Source organism: Penicillium verrucosum (genome assembly GCF_028828655.1).
Source record: "Penicillium verrucosum strain IBT 35672 chromosome Unknown utg000002l_segment0_segment0, whole genome shotgun sequence".
Taxonomy (NCBI): domain Eukaryota; kingdom Fungi; phylum Ascomycota; class Eurotiomycetes; order Eurotiales; family Aspergillaceae; genus Penicillium; species Penicillium verrucosum.
The window spans coordinates 1-15,507 of NW_026643211.1; the positions used below are offsets into that span (position 1 = coordinate 1).

Below are 15,507 nucleotides of genomic sequence, written 5' to 3' on the forward strand. Positions count from 1 at the left end.
GCCTCGGATGTCTATTTGCCTTCAGCAACTGGCAATGGACAATTAAGGGCTGCTTCTCAAAGAGACGTGGTACAGTTGCATAGGGCAATGATTGACCTGTGTCGTATATTCGAGAAAGTCCTCCTTTCATTGTGAGTCTATCGTATCATTTCTCACATCTATCTCTCCCACTGACATATATCACCAAGTTGGTCTCCAAAGCCGCTCCTACAACCCAAACAACGTTTTGCATTTTTTGATTCCTGTGTGCTTGAACTCAAGACATGGTACTACGATCTTGCTCCAGAGCTTAAGGTTGACCGTCCATCTGGTCCCTCTCGATTTCCTCACGCCTATACTTTATGCATGGTATACCATACTGTGTGCATTCTACTTAGCGTGCCATTTCTGAGTAATCAGTCTGCCAGTCAAGATGTCGGCAACTACACTGACCCACAGACACAACAGAACAGCAACAACAATGATCCGGAGTCTGCCTGTAGACAGAAAATTACGACAATATGCAGCAACTCAGCCCGAGGAATGTGCATTGTGGCCCAGAAATATAGACAGACATTTGGCAGCTTCAAGCTGAGCCCTATAACAGCCACATACTGCATGCTATCAGCGGCATCGCTCATCATAGAAAAATGCTGCGTTGATTACGCCATGGGATCTGGTACAGGCAACCAGGCCTCACGAGGCCCGTCACCACAGGCAGCTGTGGGGCTCTGCCTTCAGGTTCTGCGGGAACTCTCAACGTCCTGGGATATTGCAAAGCGCATCGGACGGAATCTTGAGAAATTATATTGCGAACGACTGAACTGTGATATTGATCATATGCCGCCTGCCCCTCCATTGGAATGCAATGGCATTTGCACAACTGCATATCAACCGGCAGACGTGGATCTCTATGTAGGGCCCCTGGCCCCGACTGAGCCATCCCAAGGTCTGCCCAACCCCAAAGACTTGCATGTTCAAGATACCCGTTTGGCCCCTCCAGTTCCAAATTCTAATTGGTTTGATGTTCCTCCTTCGAGTAACGCGAGTCATCACCATAACAATAATGGCGTGATTGGACTTGCGGCAGCCCCTAACCCCGATGAGCTGTTTATCAACAACCTAGGCTTTGCATTCTCGGCCAATTGTCTACCCAGTGATTACAACATGTTTGATACATTGAATCAAATGTATTTAGAAGATATATGGTGATATATGAAAGATAACTTTTGCCCAAATCCCGGCTTTCATCGTCACTGGAAAAAGGCTTGCATCATACTCGGTGTTTCATACGTAGGAAAAACAGGAATGCTCACTTTGATCTATTGGAAAAGAGCTTGACGGTAATCATTTTTGTTAGCATGTCTTGAGGTCAATAAGCATTAATACATACCTGATGATCTGAAAAGAAAGTTGTGACAGTTGATTTACACTTGGGAAGTGACATCCAAGGGGCAGTTGAAGAGGAAATTGCGATAATATGTAATCGAGACCATGGACGTACCTAGGTAGACTCTCAAAATCGCTGCATACTAGAGTTAAAAGTACAAGGTAAAATATTGAACATGTTGGTTTCATTTCTCATACTATCTGTGCACCCCAAGATGATCTCCTTGGTTCCAGCTGTACCAGTTGCACCTAGTGCACGTCTAGGAATGCCACGTCTTCGAGGAGACATACCATTGTGCGGCTTTAGAGAAGCTTTCGCAGAAGGACTCGGAGGACCTTGTCCTGTTTGGCGGTATGACGACTGAAGAACTTGTTGTGTGTCTCGGTGTATGTTGCAAGGGCCGTTTTGTTTTTGAATCGAGTTGGGGTGTGATCCGCGTCCCAAAGATCAAGAAGATCAACAAGGTTGACGTGCACACGCACCAGAGCCTATAATAGTGAGCGGGTGGTATCAAATTGCCTGGGACAGGGACTTTACCTTCTTGCACTGTTTGATGGAAGTGAATGAATCGTTGATGCCAATCTTGTCACACAGCTCCTGCCATGTTGCCAGGTTGGCTACACGGTAGCCAATCAGGCGATCATATTCGTCATTCATGCAGGCATTCCAGTTCCTTTTCCAGGTCTTAGATCCTGGCTTCCAGCCTCGCTGCAGACTAATAAGTCTAAAGGCAGCGCTGATGGGAAGCTCTGGGTTGTAGGCGGCGCCAAGCTTTCGCAGATGATTGTTCGGATGCTGCAAAGCAGCGACCGGGGAACCAGCTAGAGGGGGAATCGCAGGAGGAAGCGGGATAAACATGTTGGAGGTTGGAGGTCTAAAGTGGACAACACAGGTTAGCTTGGTAATTAGTAGGAAGGGGATTTAGCTTTACTTTTGCTGATCAAATGACGAAGACGATGTGTGTGAGAGAAAGAGATAGAGAAGGAGAAGGTGAGAGAGAGATGAGAAGATATAGAGGATGGGTAAGAGAAGGACAGGAAGTGAGGGTGACAGGCGAGAGAAAAAGGTGAAGTGAGAAAGAGTGAATGTTGTTTGAAGAAGAAAATGAGATAGAAAATAACCACCTTAGGCTTCTATATCACATAGATACGCTTTACTTGGAGATAGAGGTTTAATATTTGAAGATCTTTAGCTATCTCAGTGATCTCAAAGCTGTCTCATTACATCGTCTCGTGTGAATACCTTGTTGGTCATGGTCCATGAAAGACATCCTTTGTGACCATATACCTGTTCTATATATCAAAAGACCGAGCTTCTTCAAAGAAGCTTACAGAGTGTGTTCCAGGAATCCAGTAGGTCAACTCGGTCATAGAAGGTATGGATGGCTTGTAGAACCTGACTGAGATGCTCTGAAGGAGTACGTAGGATCAACAGGGTAGTGGTTGGTGGTCAACTAAAGTTGGCAAATACCCATTAGCTTAGAAGTAGAATGAATATAAGGGGACTTTTCTTTGTTTACCTTTGTTGACCATATTTCCATATCTATGTCTATACTGGAGCTGTCTACCTACATATGTATGTATGTACTATATGTACATATAGTCTCCATGGATGTACGGTATACCCCTGTCTCACCTAGACGTCAAGATAGCCCATCAATGGGGGCCCATCAAAGCCCACCAAAGCACACCAAAGCCCATTTCTATGGTAAGAAGTAGGAATTCAGTAGAAATTCGTACCTCGGAGGACTACTAAGTATCAGCATGAAGAGATATCCATGGATATATATATTATCTAGAGGTGATTGATATAATCATCGCTTTTTCTGTCAATACCTGCTTCCTCTCTCCTTTATACTTCGTCTATCCCTTAAGAAGAAGAGAAAGAAAATTTCGATATAGCTTCATATAGTCATAGCTCAGACAGTAATCTGTAAACCCCAAGAAACCAGGACAAAGTGCATCAGGTAACTATGTAGCTACGATAAATTGGCATATTTGTATTGTTTGGTTTATCCCTATGAGCTTTCATTCCGGACATATGGCCTACCGATGGGCCCGAAGCATGAGCCCAAAACCCAGCCTATTTGGTGGGTTGGGTTGGGCTGTGGGCTTTGCGGGCTTTGTGGGCTTTGTGGGCTTTCGTGAGGTCTAGTCTCACCACAGTCTTCGCGGTAAGGGGTATCGCCCACTAGAACTATGTGGCAACCATACAACGGAATAAACGACGCGGGGACCATTTTAGCCTTTCTGAATCGCACCGTACAGGTCGATAAGCTTCACATATGACCTCGACATATGTGGTAAAAGGTGTGGAAGACGCGCGTTCTGATTAATGTCAGAAGGTGTAAAGCGGCACAAGATTTCTTAGTCTCAAGCTGTGGCCAATGAGTATGTTTTTTTTTTTGCTTACCTCCCTTCCTACGGTGATTTCTCACGCAAATGCGTAATACAATGAATCTGATAGACTATGTTGTATGTTCTAATAGGATAGATATTCGGATCGAGACGACTGAAGCGACAGGCCGAAAGGGGTGATCCGGGGGAGGGGGGTTAGTTTCTTGGCAAAATGCTCAACTTAGAATTGCCATAGATCTTTATAGACCATACTGAGTGGATGTACCATGTTTATAGGAAAATTCCGGCATTCAAATTGTCCACATGGCATCTCTCGTTTTGTGGCATATTCTTGGCTCAGCTTAGGCCTCTGACGTTCGACAGACAGAACGCTCTGTGATATGGCATGTATGGCGTGCTATGGCGTATCCGACACTACAGTTTGCGTGCTGTATCTCAGCTGGAATGCGGATCGGGTAATTAAGCATTGGGGAGCCGATATATTTAAAAGCATGGAGATGCGCCTCAAGCTTTCTTTTTAAGATTCTCATTCTGTCCTTTCATCGTCTACAACATAGTCTGTGTGTACTACCTCGCACAGCATGGGCTTACCAGGAACCGGGCTCGGGGCCTTCCGAGCATATTTCTTTGGATACTTCATCTGTACAGCCGGCTTCTTGTTTGGATATGATACTGGAATTGTTGGTAAGTGAGACAGAAGCCCCGTTTGGTTAGTGATCATCACTAACAGCCTTGATGGATAGGTGGTATCCTCGAGTTCAAGTCCTACATCAATGATTTTGGCTACAAGGATCAGACAACCGTAAGTGCTGTGATGGTAAGCTTGCAAAATATAGGCGCATTCATATCAGCCTTGGGGATCTTCTGGGTGTCCGAACGGTACGGGCGAAAGAAAACAATCCAGGCAGCGATGACCGTGTTCTGTCTCGGCGTGGTGTTGCAGGTGGTTCCTTCACACTCACTTGTTTGTTTCTATATCGGGCGGTTTGTCGCTGGTCTCGGTCTCGGTGCAGGCACTGCGGTGGTCCCAGCATACAACGCTGAAATGGCACCCAAAGAAATTCGCGGCAAGCTCGGGTCAGGGATGCAATGGTTCTTTGCACTGGGTGTGATGTTGAGCTACTGGATTGACTATGCCGTCAAGATCACACTACCTGTGTCTTCAAAGCAGTGGCAGATTCCCGTTGGTCTCCAGATGGTGCCCGCTGGAGTTCTTGCACTCGGCCTCTTTAGTATGCCCGAAAGTGTACGCTGGTTGGCCAAGAAGGACCGTTTCGACGAAGCATGGGAGAGCTTGAAATGGATGCGAGCTAGCGAAGGTAAGGAAGGAAACATCCCCTAGGAAACCATATCGGGCCATAGGGCTAACCAGCAATCCATGTCAATAGGCTCTGAAGTGAAGGCAGAGTTCAACGAAATCAGAGTCGGACTTGAGGAAGAGTTACGAGCAACCGAGGGCTTTAATAAGCGCGAACTCCTCGAGCCCGCAAACCGCTACAGACTGCTTCTCGCCGTTTTCATGTTTTGCGGTCAGCAGTGCACTGGCATGACCGCGCTGGCTTACTTTGGCCCGCAGTTCTTCAAACTGATAGTCGGAAACAATACCAATCAGTCCCTTCTCATCACTGGCCTCTTTGGAGCCGAGAAGTTCATCACTGTTGGAATTTATATCTTGTTCTTCTCCGAGATGTGGGGACGGAGGCCGACGCTTTGGATTTCAGCTCTGTTGATGGCCGGGTGCTTCATTATTGTGACAGTCGTCAAGGAAACTACGCCAGAGCCGGATGCAAAAGCAACCCCAGCTGGTATCGGCATGGTAGCTATGATCTTCCTAACGAACTCAATCTACCAATTCAGTTGGGGGCCATTGCCATGGCCATACACTGCCGAGGTAAGTTATACCCCGTCTATCTTCAGTTCAACCACTAATTAGGTTATGCTAGATCTTTCCAACAAGAATTCGGGAGATTGGAACCTCGGTCGCAGTATCAACACAGTGGCTTTTCAACTTCCTTTTCTCCCTAGTGACTCGCTATATGATGAATTCCTGGGGCAGTTATGTTTTCCTTTTCTATGCAATCTTAGATATCATCATGGCGATCATTGTCTTTTTCTTTGTCAAAGAGACAAAAGGAAAAAGTCTTGAAGAGATGGAAACTATATTTCACAGCAAGGCTGCATTTGATGTTGATGCTGTCCGACGCAAAACGCTCGATGCCGATGAAGTTAATGTACATAATAAGTCCGTGGACTACCCTTGAGGGTATATCAGATCGACAAGAGATTCCAATACCCAAAATCCCTAGCAGATTCGAACATTCTAAATACCATATATGGCCTTTTGGTAGATAATCTCAGATTGACCAATCAGAGATGTCAGGATCGCTCTAGTCTAACTAAAATGGGGCCGCAGATACGAGGAAAAACCGACCACTTTGCAATTCTCCTTTTCTTCTCTCTCTCTCTTGTTTGAATTAATAGAAAGGAGAGTGCGGAGAGCAAGACCATCTAATTTGCTAGCCAATTGAAGAGAAAATAAATAATGGGTAAGTGGATATCTATGTTACCTTAATCCCGTGGATACATCACTGACAATGGTGTGTAGGCTACTCTGAGGTACAGTTTCTTACATTTTATACGTACACAACGAATCTAACAGTTTTCTAGTTCTACTGTCATTTCTGTGGTGTGAGCTTCAATATCATCTTTCGCCTCAAATCTGGGGAGCTAGACGTACCTGGTCCTCAAGACGGCCAATGCGATACGACAGACCCAATTAATTCTGTGGATGATGATGACACGGCTCAAGATCCTGACTATCTATTCCAAAGGGATTATTACGAGAATGATCCATATGAATATGACTCTGATTACGAATCTACCGACGGCATGAGCCTTGACGAAGATGCGCATGAGAAGGAGGACAGCGAAGGCAGTAGTAGTGATGCAAATACTGATTCCGAGCGTCAAATATATTACAATTGGGTGTTGCAAACGTTTGACCCGAGAAGCGCCACGAGGGGAGATCCCCAACTGCGCGTTGGATATTTTGATAGTCCAATGTCGGGCTACTCGGCTGATGCTATCTCACCCGAAGAGGCGAGAGGCTGTCGCACCGCCCAGTTCATAGTGCATAAAACTGCACCGAGGGACCAATGGCAAGCTGACCAGCTACATGAGCCCTGGGAGATTGATGAGGATTGGTCTTTAACCGGGATATGTGATGGAACCCCATCGCGTGATACGGGCATCCCGACAGTGTGGCCCGCGCGAAATGGGATAGAAGATGTAGAGACAGATAATGTGGACATTGGAGTAGGTTTATCTACCAAATGCGTTCTTGGAACGTCTCGGGCGCACAACTCGACACTGACAATTGCAAGGTGCAAGACACATCACCAGATGATATAGCCATACCCTTCCATCCGTGGTGCTTTGATATCTTCTACCGACAATCAAAAATCCAGTTTCAGCGCATCAATGTTTCCGGACTGATGACCTGGCGGAATGCCGAGTTTGATTGGGCTGCCTTTGGATCATTTCCTCGAGCCAAGGAGGTTAAAGCCTCACAGGAGCAATGGTGGTCCCATAAGCCTGGTACCGAGTATCTGGTTTCCAATCCCCTTTATGTGCCCGGACTACCGGAAATTCTTCTCTCCGCCGTCAAGGACGAAGGATTGGGTGCCTCATATGACTCATATGATGAGACTAGGTCGTCTCAATCCCCGGCAAATCGCCGTACTCCATCTCACAATGGCCAGGCCGACTTTCTCTCCGTCCTTCCGGCAGAAATTCAGCTCATAATTATTGATTATTTACGGTCTAGTGATATCACTAGTTTAAGCATTGCTTCTAGGGCATTCACTGAACTCCCAAACAGTGTGTGGTACAGACTAGTACGCAGGGAAATGCCCTGGTTATGGGAAGCCTGGGATGAATCCGAATGCAAACACAGTCCTTCACTCTGGACAAATGTAACGACAGCTGAGATCAAGTCTGTTATCAGAGCACGGAGTACCTATGCCAAAGCCTTGTGTGAGGATGACTATACAGAGCATGCCGCCGAGAGAGTTGCTGAGCACCGATTTCCTCTATCCGTGATCTTGCCAGACCAGGTGAAATTGCCTCGAATGAACACTGACTGGCGTCAGGTACTTGTACAAATTCAACTGAATAGGGACAGACTTAAGGGGTTGCAGAATCGACAGCGGATCTGGGTGGATGTCGAGGAGGTTGTGAGGCGTATTCGCATGTTTGATGTGTGATTGCACCTGTTATTCCAAGGTTGGCTGTTATACCCAAATAGGAAGGCCCGCCAGCTCTTGGCGTTGCTCCACCTCAACCGCGGCGATTTGTCGGCAAATCACCCCGCTTGGTGACTACCCCCCTCGTCCATACAACATAACTAGGTATATATATTGTGTTATCCTGACTTATTCTATGATTCCTATTTTCATGCTTTTTATCAAACATTATAATATTTCAAAATGGCTGCCACTGAGAAACGCCCTGAGATCATCGAGCTTGCTCGGGGATTGGCAGGAGTGCCCTTGTGCGAGGACTATGATCGTATGATATCTGGAATGATGTATGTATCATTCACAATATACTTACACCCTTATGAGATGGTTTATTGACTGTTCAGGTATAACCCCAATGTGCCGAAACTGTTAGAAGCACGGCATCTGTGCCGGGGACTTACCGCAGACTTCAACAACCTGGATACAAAAACCGTGACATATGACAAGATCGGCGACAAACGTCTTGAGTTATTGCGGAAACTCGTCGGCAGAGTTGGAGATGGAACATTCGTCGAGCCACCATTCTTGCCGGACTACGGTTGCAATACTGTCATCGGAAAGGATTGCTTCTTCAACTGGAAGTGAGTCTGCCTTCTCCCCATGGCCTATCTTAACTGACCAACAATTCCCAGCGTTACTATACTAGATACCAGCCTAGTGGTCATCGGCGACCGTGTGCAGATTGGTACTGGAGTAAGTATTATCACTGCTGGTCATGATACCAGCATTCTTTCTCGCCGCAAGTTCGTCGAGTTTGGTCATCCGATCTTTATCGAAGACGACTGCTGGATTGGAAGTAACGTGATTATTCTTCCTGGTGTGCGAATCGGCCAGGGCTCAACGATTGGAGCCGGGTCTGTTGTCACCAAGGATATCCCGCCGTTCTCGGTCGCCGTTGGCACCCCTTGCCGCGTGAAGAAGACAGTCCCATCGGCGGAGGAAGAGGAGCAGGATCCTAATAACCAATACGTCAAGTTGACTCGTGAAGACCGATAGAACTAGAGTTAGAGAGGAATTGAATTGGATAATAGAGCTGATCTTCCCGTTTTCTCGAGAAAATAAAGAAATCCGGCGCTAAAGTGCAAGAAATTCCAAGGAAGCATTCAACTCTCATTCGAAGAAATTCACCCTAGAACCAAAGGGCCAAATGAAACAGGTTTCAGTATAAGTCATCATGACATAAAGAATCTGGCGGATCACATCTGGAATGAACAATTTGACCAATCTACATAACATAAGAGCTTCCGAAATCCCCGGAGACACCAACTGGTTGGGAAATTATGGATTATGTACCTACGGCACAGCTTCTTGGTGAATCTACCATTAAAGAATATACTCCTTGTCGTAGTTCTACCAAGAAAGACTATACCCCGGAATATCCATTTTTAACCGGGGAAAAATACAGTCCTGACATAGAAAATGTGAGACGTCTAATTGCATATTTGCATTGAAGAGCAATTGAATTGTTGATGAACCTAAGTTCCGGTGCCGAGCATGGTATTCTAACAAAGACCTGAGAACACTTAAACTAGATACCTGAAACCTTTGCGCATACGCAGCGACTCGTCTGGGCTATCGATGATATCGTTCTCAGTAGGCTCTCCTCTAGCAACATCGGCAAGCTCACCCTCCTCGAGTTGGTGGTTCAACCCGACGAGCATCGAGCGGAAATACCAGCATCCACCGACTGTCACACCGAACATAGCCAGCACAATTCCGTAGCTTGAGCGGTACCCATTATCTTCCAAGTCCCAGACGTACGAGCCAGCGACGTTGCCAAGTTGACTGAAGGCGTTGATCATGGCAATGGCAACGGCTCGCTTGGCAGGAGGACGGGGGAATGAGGAACTGATCCATGAGTAGAATACGATGAACCCTGCATAAGAACCAGCCTGCAGGAATAGAGCCACGTAGCGAGCTGCGACGTTGTTGGTGGCCATGCAGATGACGAAACCAACCGCTCCCATGGCGATCGGGCCGAAGATGTGCCAGACTTTCTCTTGTGTTTTGTCTGCATGCCATGCGTTGATCACCGAGACAATACAGGAGAAAACCCAGGGAGGAGCGCTCATCAGCAAAGTTGGGACATATCCGAATCCGAGAGTACCAGTGAGCGTAGGCTGTGAAACGAGTCAGTAAAGGGCCCCCAATGGGATCTTGATCTGAAACAACTTACGAAGAAAGCATTAAAGCTGAGTCCGACAACATAAGCCGTGAAGGTCAACATCATCACGTAGATCTTCACGTCTTTGAGAGCCATGAGTAGTCCCCCAAAGGCACCAAGTTCTTCACTGTCGGTGTCAGCCTCGCCGACGTCCTCAATCATGCGAAGTTGCGCAACTTGGCGCTCTTCCTCCGTGAAGCCGCGTGCATTGTGCGGCAGATCAGGCAAGATAAACGCGGCAAGGATGGCAAGGAACATAGTCACAGCGCCCTCGATCCAGAAGAGCCAGCGCCACGCGGCGTGGCCCATGACACCTTGCATGTTGGATAGCACACCGGCACCAACGAGAGCAGAGAATGCATTGGAGATAAGGTTACCACAGAACAAGATGGCGTTTCTGGTAGTCAATTCGCGGCGCGTGTACCACTTGGAGAGGATGAGCAGGGCACCGGGCAGGAATGCCGCCTCGATGAATCCCAGCAGGAAACGGACAGCCACCATATCACCAAAGTTCTTGGTATTTCCAGACAGGGTGGAGATAAGGCCCCACAATAACATAGCTACGGCAATGTAGAGCGAGGGGCGACTGATGCGGTTGATGAACATGTTGGAAGGAACCTGCATGATAATGTAGCCGACATAGAGGATACTCAGACATGTTGAGTACTCGGTGTTGGTGAGGCTCAAATCTTCCTGCAGACCCTTCAAACGAGCAGCAGCCATGTTGTTTCTATCCAAATAGTTCATAACTGTCCACGGGGGTCGTGTCAGTCATGTGAAGTTCATGTATAGCTCATAGCTCGCCTGTTTGGGGGGGCGAGAAAGTACTCACTGTAGATCGCGACAAAAAGACTGCAACGGGCATCGAGCTTGCGCTTGAGCTTCTTCTCGACGACTATCCGGCGAGCAGGATCCATCTGAGGAGTGCCATCTTGCTGTGGGGAGGCAATATGTTCGACATTTTCAATCCGTTCTTTCTCGGTGTCAACGTCTATCCGGTCTCGGTTTTCCCGTGAGATATCGTCTGCCATTGTGTATTGGTGTGTTTGTGATCGTGAGGACAACCAAATAATCCGGGGGACCAGACACGAGCAGGTTCTTCTATTTAAGATGAAACAGAAAACCCTTTTTTTTCATGGTTCCCCCCGCGCTAGTATTTCTTTACTTCCCCGGTACGTCGGTACGTACCCCCACGCCGAACATCGTCGAGATATTTTACGCGGGGGGTCATAGTGGAGCCGTCCGACTGGGCATCCGAGAACAGCAAGCGTTCCGAAGAGTAATTCGGCTTCAACGAATGACATCCATGTCCATGACATGGGTATATGACGATCCCCCCCGGTGCAAGCCGGATATAAAGGTTGATATGATAGGATTAAAGAGAATTGGATAATATAAAGTGATTCTCTGAGTTCCTCCTGAAAAATAAGTAAATGAGTAAATAAGTACGGAATTATCACAGGCAACTTCATCCCGTGCATTGTCTCGGCCCGGGAAGTTCTGGAGTCACGGGATCACGGGATCACGGGATCAGCGATTTTGGTCGGCTCTCGGACATTCCACTTGGGCCAACAAGAAAAGAAAAGACCAAAACCACCCCCACAAAAGACTAAACGAAACGGAAGAAACCGGCCAACAAAAAGAGAGCAGATAAGCCAAAAAAAAAGCCAGAAAAGCCGATCTCCACACGGAATCCAAGTTCGGCATACAGCGCCAATCCCCTACTTCCCCGCCTCTCCGCAGTTTTTCTTTTGTTTTTTTTGGCTTTTTTTTTTCAATTTTGCTCCTTTCTCTCACCGAGTGTTTAATGAGATCATATCCCCCGCAAAGCCATCATATTGCGAGTCCAACATAACGTGGGGAAAACTATACACCCATATTGTACTCCGTATATGGAAACGAGACATACAACATACGGTCTAGGGTATCATGAACCGTCACGAGAAAGAAAAAAGAAAAACTTTGACAAATAGATTCTTGACCTTCTATCCACTTGCTGAGGCTTTTTCCCAATCCAAGCTCAATCCGGCATTTTCCCGACACCCCACGTTCCGTCACCCGATATTTTGCCGTTTTCCAGTCTCATGTCGGCATGTATGTTGTAAGTGTCCAGCTTTTTAGTGGTTTACATTCGGTAGATGGATACCAGTAGCTTCGGCTTGCTCCGTCAGCTCAATCTCCTCTCTCCTCCATGTGGTCATCCTCATGCCATCCCTCCCGATCATCTTTGACTATTCGGACAAAGCAGACATCAAGTATAAGCGCTAAGACACTGATGGCAACCCCGAACAAAAGTGCCGCTCGGTACCCCGTGATTTGGCTACCCGAATGTCGGGCAATTTGCACCTTAATAGTGGATGCAAACCCGAGTCCGAGACTGTTTCCATATAGATTCAGGGTGCCAATGACGGACGCAGCAATCCCTTGCTGATTTCGACGGACGGAGTTGCTGGCAATTATTTGACCAGCCGTGTACACGAAGTCCGGGCAGAATGAGAACAGAACCACCGAAAGGAAAAATCTGGGGCCAGTAAGATTGGTGGATGGGCACGGTCGCCATGGGCACATTAGAATCAAGATCGTGACCGTCCCAATGGCCAGGATCCATTGTGCTGCCATTCGCGGGATCATCCATGCTGCGAGACAGGCAGCGCCCGTGGCGCAGATCACGAATGGGGTCCAGCCTACAGCAAATTGGAGGGGGGACCAATGCCAGACCTTTTGGAGCCATAACACCTGGTACCAGATCAAGGTACCGACAGCCATATAATTGAGAAGCACGACCAAAAGCAACATGAGGAAGGATGGGGCTTTGAAGATTTCGAGTGGCATGATGGGCTCCGCGGCTTAGTTTCTTTCCCAAAGCAAGAAGCCCCCGAATAAGATAATTGAGCTAATCAGGAGAAAAATCTCATAGGAGGTTGACCAACCGACACTTGGTACTGGACTGGGGATGGTTAATATACAATGGATCGGGTTGGTATCAACTACTTACTTCCAAACAAAGCTGAACAGAATCAATGAGCTTGTTCCAAGAGCCGATCCAATACAGTCGATCTTTCCATGACGATCGACCGGAGGTTCTCGCGGACTCAAAGCCCAGAGAGGAGTGAATGTGATCACACCGAGACAGGCACTGTGTGATCAAGGCATTATTAGTACTTCTGCTCCGGGGTCCACAGAATGTATCACCTACATGAAGACGAAAAGCCACTTCCATTCTGTCCGATGTAGAAAGGCACCCAAGAACAATGTCCCAAAATATCCTCCTAATGGGACCGACGCACCAAAGAAACCCAGACTCAAATTTTCGCACGCGACCGGGGGGATTGGTACTGGATATCATAGCCACTGCGTTAGGCATAATTAATGCCCCTCCAAGACCAGCTAAAGCCCGCATCGTGACAAAGGCAAAAAAGTCGTTACAAAAGGCATTGGCTAGAGTGCAGATGGTGAGCCAGGCACCCCCGGAACAACCTATGACTAAATCTATCTAAACAGACATATAAAGAGACATCCAAATACATCTACATGTTAAAATAGTTGATAGTTCCAAATCTATGCTTAATTGCTTGCTCCGCTGGATTTGTGTACATTAGACTTGCATACGCGGTCATTTTCAAGCAATGTAAGTCATAATACAAGAATATGGATGCTGATACACCGAGTTTGGAGTTTTTCCAGTAAGTAATCCATATGTGACCGGTCTCCACTCGCCCATACAATCATTTCATTGCTTTCCCAATTGCGTCTCCGTTTGCAACCTCCGGTATGGGAATTGGCCCTCCTGGAGAGTTCTCCAGTCTCGCCGTCAGAACCTCGACGCCTGTTTCGGTGACAAGCATAGTATGTTCTATCGATTTGTAGGTTAGTATCTAGAGCTTACAACAGACCTCTGAAAGCTCGATACACACCGAATTGTGCTGTCCGTTTGCCGTCCACCGTCACGTTTGTCCAGTCATCCGGCCAATATACTTCTCGGCTGCCGCCCAAAGCTAGGATAGGTTCAATCGTGAATGTCATCCCAGGTTTACATGTTCCCACAGCCTTGTTCTTCGCGTAGTGGGGGATCCAAGGAGGAGGGTGGAATTCCGAGTTGATACCGTGGCCGCCCCAGGTCTTGATAACGACAAGGCCCCTAGAGGCTGCGTGCTTCTCAATGATCTTGCCAAACTCTCGAATTGGTACACCTGGTTTGATTATCTCGATAGCCATGTCTAAGGCCTGCCGGGTCGTTTCAATGAGTCTGATTGAGTCCGGATCCGCTTTAGCCTTATCGCCAATATAGTAGGTCTCGTTGACATCGGCATGATATCCGCCGTGGTACAGAGAAATATCGAGGTTAAGAATGTCACCATCAAGAAGGACTCGTTGATCAGGGATTCCGTGACATACAACCTCATTCGGAGAGGTACACAATGACTTGGGAAAGTGGCTATAGTTAAGTGGAGAAGGATATGACTACCTCGCGGTTTAGCAAAGAGGCCCGGTATACTTCACATAGGAGTAAGAGTGGGTGTGCACTAGACTCACCTCTCGCTCGACACAAGCATTGTGGCAGATTTCATCCAGGTAATCTGTGGTCACGCCAGGCTTCATGGCTGCAGCAGTTATGTCGAGTACTTCTCGAGCCAGCCTACACACCTTGCGCATGGCCTCCTGACCCTTTACATCCAACAAATCAACTTTCGACCTGCTTAGGCGCATCTCACGCTGTGGAATGCCAGTCTTGGCCCAGTCGGGATGCTTGATTGTTTTGGGGACAGGTCGTCGCGGGGAGAGTGGGTATACGGGTCTGACAGAGCCAGTGTATGGGTATGCTGGAAAGGGGTCATAAAATCCAATAGCTATATCACGATTAGAGAACAAGGCTATGAACAATCAGTGTATAGTGACTACCATTTTGTGTCTTGTGTATCACCTTATGTGTGGCCTAGGTACCCGTGATCAATGTTAGATTCTCAGTCAGAGAAATAAATGTTCACACAGAGGTAACATACCCAATTCCTTTTGAAGCAGTCTTGATCGCAGAAGTAGCTGCCTTTGATACCCAGCTTCAGACAGGTCGGGCATTGCAATGTCCCAGCTTCCTTGTCGCAATCAGTCCCTAAGCACTGTTTCTCAGGATCGGACATTGTCACAACAATTTTAGATCTGAGATCTGATGGGTTACAGGGGGAAATAGCCCTGGAGGAGAAGCGCTTGCTAGTGAGTCAAATTCTGTGAAAATGTCTTGTTGGGTTGCAGCACTAGTACAACACCCATACAACACCCATACAAGCCCGATCCACTTCCACGTGACAACAGAACTCTGGA

General features: G+C 47.3%; 8 protein-coding genes across 8 annotated transcripts; 3 read left to right on the forward strand and 5 right to left on the reverse strand.

Moving 5' to 3' along the window:
* On the forward strand, nucleotides 1–1,191 carry N7516_005658 (fungal specific transcription factor domain-containing protein; the record flags this gene model as incomplete). The annotated part of the gene is made up of 2 exons (XM_057218378.1): nucleotides 1–131; nucleotides 189–1,191. Coding segments are annotated over 2 exons (1,134 nt in total), but the record flags the coding sequence as incomplete, so codon positions are not given.
* Nucleotides 1,192–1,671: 480 nt separating this feature from the next.
* On the reverse strand, nucleotides 1,672–2,227 carry N7516_005659 (uncharacterized protein; the record flags this gene model as incomplete). Its single annotated transcript, XM_057218379.1, has 2 exons — nucleotides 1,672–1,857; nucleotides 1,907–2,227. 2 exons carry the CDS (start codon nucleotides 2,225–2,227, stop codon nucleotides 1,672–1,674), a joined length of 507 nt encoding a protein of 168 aa, XP_057072470.1.
* Nucleotides 2,228–4,307: 2,080 nt separating this feature from the next.
* Nucleotides 4,308–7,991, forward strand: N7516_005660 (sugar porter family MFS transporter; the record flags this gene model as incomplete). Its single annotated transcript, XM_057218380.1, has 6 exons — nucleotides 4,308–4,410; nucleotides 4,470–5,045; nucleotides 5,115–5,617; nucleotides 5,670–5,957; nucleotides 6,394–7,041; nucleotides 7,110–7,991. 6 exons carry the CDS (start codon nucleotides 4,308–4,310, stop codon nucleotides 7,989–7,991), a joined length of 3,000 nt encoding a protein of 999 aa, XP_057072471.1.
* A 222-nt stretch (nucleotides 7,992–8,213) lies between these two features.
* Nucleotides 8,214–9,023, forward strand: N7516_005661 (sugar O-acetyltransferase; the record flags this gene model as incomplete). Its single annotated transcript, XM_057218381.1, has 3 exons — nucleotides 8,214–8,314; nucleotides 8,372–8,608; nucleotides 8,660–9,023. 3 exons carry the CDS (start codon nucleotides 8,214–8,216, stop codon nucleotides 9,021–9,023), a joined length of 702 nt encoding a protein of 233 aa, XP_057072472.1.
* Nucleotides 9,024–9,550: 527 nt separating this feature from the next.
* Nucleotides 9,551–11,222, reverse strand: N7516_005662 (uncharacterized protein; the record flags this gene model as incomplete). The annotated part of the gene is made up of 3 exons (XM_057218382.1): nucleotides 9,551–10,147; nucleotides 10,204–10,940; nucleotides 11,024–11,222. 3 exons carry the CDS (start codon nucleotides 11,220–11,222, stop codon nucleotides 9,551–9,553), a joined length of 1,533 nt encoding a protein of 510 aa, XP_057072473.1.
* A 1,141-nt stretch (nucleotides 11,223–12,363) lies between these two features.
* On the reverse strand, nucleotides 12,364–13,023 carry N7516_005663 (uncharacterized protein; the record flags this gene model as incomplete). Its single annotated transcript, XM_057218383.1, has 1 exon — nucleotides 12,364–13,023. The coding sequence occupies one exon, from the start codon at nucleotides 13,021–13,023 to the stop codon at nucleotides 12,364–12,366; it is 660 nt and encodes a 219-aa protein (XP_057072474.1).
* Nucleotides 13,024–13,102: 79 nt separating this feature from the next.
* N7516_005664 (uncharacterized protein) lies at nucleotides 13,103–13,808 on the reverse strand (the record flags this gene model as incomplete). The annotated part of the gene is made up of 3 exons (XM_057218384.1): nucleotides 13,103–13,138; nucleotides 13,187–13,668; nucleotides 13,793–13,808. The coding sequence occupies 3 exons, from the start codon at nucleotides 13,806–13,808 to the stop codon at nucleotides 13,103–13,105; spliced, it is 534 nt and encodes a 177-aa protein (XP_057072475.1).
* Nucleotides 13,809–13,916: 108 nt separating this feature from the next.
* fpaI (putative methionine aminopeptidase, type I) lies at nucleotides 13,917–15,326 on the reverse strand (the record flags this gene model as incomplete). The annotated part of the gene is made up of 5 exons (XM_057218385.1): nucleotides 13,917–14,044; nucleotides 14,106–14,652; nucleotides 14,725–15,038; nucleotides 15,091–15,124; nucleotides 15,192–15,326. 5 exons carry the CDS (start codon nucleotides 15,324–15,326, stop codon nucleotides 13,917–13,919), a joined length of 1,158 nt encoding a protein of 385 aa, XP_057072476.1.
* Between the last annotated feature and the right edge of the window lie 181 nt (nucleotides 15,327–15,507).